At 37.9% G+C, this 7068-nt stretch overlaps 1 protein-coding gene across 1 annotated transcript in view; it reads right to left on the reverse strand.

Annotated features, from left to right (window-relative positions):
- Positions 1–1702, reverse strand: part of ARHGAP24 (Rho GTPase activating protein 24) — a 30307-nt gene extending 28605 nt beyond the window's left edge. The window contains exon 1 of the mRNA XM_019624073.1: positions 1529–1702. Coding sequence (XP_019479618.1) covers positions 1529–1687 — 159 coding nt within the window. The 5' untranslated portion in view covers positions 1688–1702. The remainder of the gene's footprint in view (positions 1–1528) is intronic.
- Between the last annotated feature and the right edge of the window lie 5366 nt (positions 1703–7068).

Here is a 7068-nt window from a genome sequence, read left to right on the forward strand (position 1 = left end):
CTGTGAGCCTCTGTGAGCTGCTGTCAACGGCCATCCAATGGCCAGCAAGCAACTGCCTCACCCGGGAAGAGCACAATGATAATGCCAACATGGGCCAGTGAAGCAACGTCCTCCACAACTAGACTAAAGAACAAAAGGACAGCAACTTGTCTGTTCCCCTTCCCTGATTCCCCAATTTAAAAAAAAAATCTTAAAAAAAATAAATAAAATGGGAAAATGAACTGAATAGATGTTTCTCCAAAATATATATATATATACCAATAGCCAATAAGCATTTGAAAAGATGTTTAAAATCATTAGCCGTCAAGAAATGCAACTCATACCTCAATGACATTCCACTTTACACACATTAGGATGGCTATCATAAAAAAGAGAGAGAAAATGTGGAGAAATTGGAACCTGCACACATTGGAATTTTAAATGGTAGAGTCTATTTAGAAAACATAGAGTTACACATGGCCCAGCAATTCTACCTCCTACATACATGCCCAAGAGAAATGAGATCACATGTTCATGCAAAACTGTATACATGGATGTTCATAGCAACATTATTAATAGTAGTCAAACAGTGGAAACAGCAGACATGTCCTAAAATGATGAATGGATAAATAATGAAATATTATTTGTAAATACAAGGAATAAAATACTGATACATGGTACAATGTAGAAGAACCTTGAAAATAGTGAAAGAAACCAGTCACAAAAGACAACATTTTGAATGATGCCATTTATACGAGATGTCTAGGATAGGCAAATTTATAAAGTCTATTAGTAGTTGCCAAGAGTTGGGGAAGGAAAGGTATGGGGAAGAGATATGAGGTATTATGGGGTGATGAAAATGTGCTAAATATTCTAAAATTAGATTTTGGTGATGGTTAAACAACTCTGAGAATATACTAAACAGGACTGAATTATACACTTCGAATGGGTGATTGCATAGTATCTCGTTGTTATTTCAATAAAGGTGTTTAAAAAAATAGGCAGTATGTAGGATTTCTTGGGAATCATTGTTTGGGGTGATTTAAGAGGCACAAAATATAAATGGAAATTTGAAATACATCATCTACTTTGTTCAAAGACTATTTGGCCTGATATAGCACCACAATTAACCTTTTAGGGGAGCGAAGTGACAATGAGTGTTCATTTTACTTATTCAGCCACATTTTTCTTTATTTTTTTTTTTTTTTTAGCTGAGCCATCTTGCTACCTGTTGGCAGCTCAGCAGCTGCTCAGCTCAGGCTGGACTCGAACCGCTGTTGCTCAGAGCTCAAACTCTTGAGCGAGCTCTTAACCAACTGAGCCACTCGGCCGGCCCAGCCACATTTTTCTTTTGATGAAAGAATGATTAAACATGTGACTTGAGTTGTGTGTGTGTAGTCTAAACATGTGTGATGTCGATACTTAGAATAGTGAAAAACAATTCAAACAGTAGGGCAAAGGGAAGTTTACAAATTAAAGACAAAGAACACTGACAAAACCTTCAAACAAAAGTTTTTGGTGTTTTTTAGAAATAAATACATCGACTTACTGCTTCCTCTTCCTTACTGAGCAGTTTGGCACATGACAAAAAGTCTTCATACTTCGCATAAGGAATAACTGGTTCTGGAAGTTCTCGGAGATAAAGTTTGAGAAGTGATGCTACTGTGTGCACATCCGTGTTGCTGTGGAGACAGAAGTATGAAGACATTCTTTGGAGTAAACTTTATGCCATTTTACTCTTTTTTTCATCAAATATACATCTAAGCATCAGGATTCTATATGAGTTGGCAACTGAATCAGTCAATCAAGAAACACACATTCATGTAACACCTATGCGATGCGACCACAGGTGGAATGGAAAGGAACATTCTCGGTGTGGTTTAAAAATATTTGAAAGTTCAGCATTGTTTTTTTCTTTTGTCTGTATTTGAGGTTAAGCAAAAGTGCTAACCTTCAAAAACAATGAGAATATACCACACTTTAAATAAAATATAACACAATTTATGAAAAATACCAAATCTACGTATGCATATGTATGTATTCAATGTCAAAATTAATTACTTCTGAATCCTAACTTCAGTTCTCAAAACGTCCCACTCATTCTTAAGAAGACATTGGTGACTGGTTATAGATACCTGAAGCTTAGTATGGTGTGTTATAACTTTTTCAGCAGGGCTCATTTTGAAGATGATTGATTCTCAGCATGATTACTTACCTAATATTCTAAGACAGTTGGGAACCCTTAGAGCAGTGTGGGTCGCGACCCCTGTGGGGGTCAAACGACCCTTTCACAGGGGTTGCCGGGTACTCGTATGTGGGCGTATCTGCATGTGGGCCTGGAGACAGATAGAGAGGAGCGATGTCTCGGTTCCTAAGACCATCGAAAATATGTGTTTTCTGATGGTCTTAGGCGACCCCTGTGAAAGGTTGAGAACCGCTGCCTTAGAGTCTTTTAGAAAAAGGACAGTGATACAAAAATAAATGAAAACTTAACATGACCTTCGTGCAACATGCAAAATTTATTTTTATTCTCTGCTAAATACCAGAGGGGCAGGATCATTTACTGAACTTTTATTTTATATTTTGTTTTCTGTATTTCCCTATTCCCTGTTAATCCATGAAGATGGCTGACCATAAAGATGGAAGGAGGTGGGATTATCTTTTGTTTGTTTGTTTTTTATTTTGGGGAAGGAAACAGAAACATGGGAAGTAGAGATGGGTGAGCAGGGACTTAACAGGTCAACTGATTCCCAGGAAGCGGGGAGAGTGGTAATGAACCAGGTCAGGGATTCTGTCAGTATCCCAGACCGTGTGGCAGGAAGTGACAAGTTCCCAGATGGGTATGCCTTGACAAGTTGGAATGCAGGCATTTTCCAACCTTGGTGAATATTCCCTTGCTCCAAGAGTGATAGGCAAGCCAAGCTGTCTCCACCAAACTACACAGGCTGGGACAATGGCCACCTTGGGTCTCAGTTTGGGACTCATAGGCTGATTTCATTAGGTATTTCCGACACAACCTAATCTGTACTGGGCATTATGGAAAACACAGTGGCTAGGGTTTCAAGGGGTTAAAGGAAAGTATCATTCTAGCCTGCTTATAAGGTATAATTTCATGGGGGCAGCAGATAATAATGCAACTATATAATCACAAAGTGTAGTGAGTGGTACTAAGGAGAAGTATTGCATGCTATCTAATATCAAGAGAGGACGAATCTAGGGGTTGAAGGGCTTCCCTGAGAAAATGATATTTGGGCCAAGATGTGAAGGGTGTATAAGCATTAACTAAGTGAAAGCTGAAGAACAGAAGAAAACGTTCCTGATTAATGCAGAGGTAAACAGAGCCCAACTTGGGGTGGGAGTTTGGGGGGGGGCGGGGACAAAAGGCTAGGGAGCTAGGGAGACCAGGGCTCAGAGTGAGACTGGATGAGGTGTGAGTGGCAGGTAGCATCCTCATGGACCATGGGACTTCACTTACCTCAGAATTAGACTGGATAAGGGCTGAGGTTTTCCATTGTAACATTGGAATCAGTTAGAGCAGGCATATCATCAACCATTTTGCAGATGTTAAAATAATAGAGGTGATCCAATAGGGCCTGTCTTAATTATTTAATTTTATTATTTTCATAGTTAAATAAATATTTTGTCTCTTAAAATTTTAAACTCATAGACAATATAGAAGTCATCTTAAAGGTTAGTAAGGGAAATAAGGATCATGTCTCCAGGACATCTTGAAAACTGTGACCAAGTGCATTAAGTCCTAAGAATATTTTCCAAACATTTATTTTTTAAAGATAGACCTAAAATAGTCTCAATGCTAAGATTAGGAAGCCTCTATAACTTTTTTTGTTTTCTGGCAAACCACTTTACTTAATGCAAGATCAAGGCCCTTGTGTTTCCTGTGCTGTGTAAAGCACATGACCTCTGAAAGTACAGTTATCAGGAGTAACAAAACCACAAATTGGGCAGGATATGTAGTTCAATCAAGCATTACAACAAATTATTTCCATCTTTTGATTCGACTCTAATCCAACCCAATCCACGACTGGGTTAGGTAGTGCTGCTTTTAAAGTCAATGACAAGTTTGTTAAAGTTGTAGGCAGGTACAGAGAAGAATATAAAAAATAAAATATAAAATCAGTATAATTTCAATATATGGAGTATATTATGTATAATTTGTATGACTACATAGAGTACATAAAATGTTTATGAAATAAATGCAATAAACAAACGAGACAATAACGATAAACAATAAGTAATATATTTAACAAGAAACCTGTTTTAGTATTCAGTGATGAATTATTCATTACACTGATGCTCCCCAAGCACACTGTTTTTCAAAGTAACTAGTTTGTTACTTCCTGTATTATTTCGCTTCTAATGAAGTTGGGCTATCGTACTGAGGACATTTGAACACTAGATGGCGCGATTGCAGAGTTAGACTAAGAAATGGTGTAAAAACTGTGAAGAATGGAAGGCTGCAGAATCATTCTTCATCCACCAGCAATATTCTCAGCACCAAAGCTGCAGTAATTTTCCAAGAATAGAAATATTTGAGCTATGAATCAAGGTAAGAGATGTGGACTGGTATGATTATATTACCCCTTCCCTAGAGTGATATGCTCTATTAGCTTTTTAGCATTATAGTATGCATATACCCACATGCTGTTATACAGAAACAATGAAGAAAAACAACCAAATATATATATTTTTTCAATTAAAAAATGTTATTGAATTTTTGCTTAAAAAAAACCTTAAATTTATGACTCTTTTGGGGGCTTTGTTAAGCTTAGGTTATTCTACATTTCCCTTGCATTCTCATTTTTGGCTTTGTCCTTTCCCACTGAATGGAAGAAGACAATCCCTTCTGGAAAGACCCCAACATATGTGACAATTATGACTCATCTCAAGAGTTTCACAGTCTGTCTGCCCCAATTGCCAGTCGGCTACCTATTACAATAAGAAGTCTGGGGTTTGCCTGAAAAATCTCCTTGTATATCTATTTTTCAAAACAGCAAACTTCTGCATCTAACCATCCAGCCTGATATCTCTTACTGAGAACCCATTACTTTGGCTAATTAATATTTGCTTAATAGATACAGTCAATTAGGTAAATACTAATGTTGTACCTTAATTACCCAATGTACTTAGGGGAAGGTGCCATCTTTGCCTCAGAGAAATATATCTCAGCCTTCATCACAGTGCAGTGAAGTGGCTGCATTGTGGCAAAAGTTGGTGTCCATGGAGAATTAAAATCCCCAACCTGGGTAATAATCATAACAGCAATAGCAGCAGCAGCAGCACGCATCTATACACACCTCTTCCTGCATCAGGCCCTCCTGGCAATCCACCGAGTAGGTTCTGTTATGAACCCTATTTGGGGTACTTGAACGGGAAACTGCACATATATGAAAATCTTTTGGGCTAATTATTGAGATATGAGGGTTTTTAAAGTAACATTCTTTTGGTAGACATTCAAAACTATTTGCTAATGTAAAATCATTACACAGACCTCAGGTTTCTTTCACTCACTGGTGGTAGAACCTGTTTTCAGAAATTAAGATAAATAATCATGTACCTTCTAGCCAGCGATAGCACAGAGGCAGAGACAGGCCCAGGGATCCTGAATAAAAGAGTATTCAGGCCAGAAGATGCTCTGTAGCATATGTTCCTTAAATGATCAACATATGGGTTTTGTTTTCGCCTTATATTTTGTTTGGACTTACTTCCGGATTCCATAGTGCTTGTTATTAAACTTAAAGGGAGGATTCCACAAACCTTTCTACGATTGACCTAAGTTTATATTCTCACGGGTCTTCCTTTGGTCATTCTGGGATTGTTCTAGAAATCATTACCTTACCACATAGTGTCTGAACACTTATGATGTGCACTGCCTCATGCCACATGCTAGGTGAAACAGAAATGAACAACACAGATCCTTGTTGTCCCCTTGGGTTTATATCTTTAACTGTTTACCAACAACACGTTTCCATACCAATCCTCATTTGTTCAACTTATTAACACTTTTTGTGTATTCTTGCTGCTAAGTCCCAGCTAGGTGTGTGATCGTAAGAATATTTTTGTACTTCCTGGAAATGACCTGTCCTATTTATAATCTGTGTACAACTTAGGCCTTTTACTAATCTGAGCAGGGATAAAGGAGTCTGATGACAATCCCTCCTTGCTTATCCTCTAAGCCCAACCCCCTTCCCTGATAAACAGACTCACACACACACACAGATAAGTTCAAATGCCACAGTGATTACAAGTATAATACTACACAGGCAAAACTTTGACACTTTGAAGCCTCAAAATTAGAAACAGAATTTTTTTACTCTGATTACTGTGCACAGAACACAATATAATCAGTTGATTTAACTAAATAGAATGAATCTCCAATGCACCCACACAGAAAGTTATTAAAAGATAGTGTGAATTTATTTCCAACACACACAATGAGACAACCTAAAATTCACTTGGAATTAAGAAAAATGTCATAGCCATCTTGCTACTTGGAGAACATATATAAGACTGAAAATATTCAGCACTATTACCAAGATGAAGACTGCCACAGAAGTGTCTTAAAGGACATACTGCTCTGTGTACTGAGTTGACCAAAACATAAAAATGCAAATCCCAAAGTAGCAAATAGTCCCAAACAGATCTAAACATCTACAAGAAAAGCCCAGTTCTGTTCAAACTTATTTTCTTATGTATCTGTCAAAACTGGTATGCATTTTAGACAGTGAAACTTGAACAGAGTTAAACCGTCACGGTTTATTGTACACTTATGTCAGTGTCACTCCTGAATTATATAGAACAGCAAAAGGCAGTTTTACCTCCAGGCGAAGTCCTGGACTACATGGAATTAGTGCTTATCCCAAATAAGTCTCCCGCTTTATAAGTAATGATGGTAGAGAACTGCATGATGACTCTGCTAGGGACTGAATAGTGCCCTCCCCCACCGATTCATATGTTGAAGTCCTCGCCTCTGATGTAGTACCTGGAGATGGGGACTTTGGGAGGTAATTAGAGTGCGAAGAGGCTATGAGGGCGGGGCTTTTGTTTGATGGGACTAGTACCTTTATATGA

The sequence above is a fragment of the Hipposideros armiger genome, unplaced genomic scaffold (genome assembly GCF_001890085.2).
Source record: "Hipposideros armiger isolate ML-2016 unplaced genomic scaffold, ASM189008v1 scaffold_576, whole genome shotgun sequence".
Taxonomy (NCBI): domain Eukaryota; kingdom Metazoa; phylum Chordata; class Mammalia; order Chiroptera; family Hipposideridae; genus Hipposideros; species Hipposideros armiger.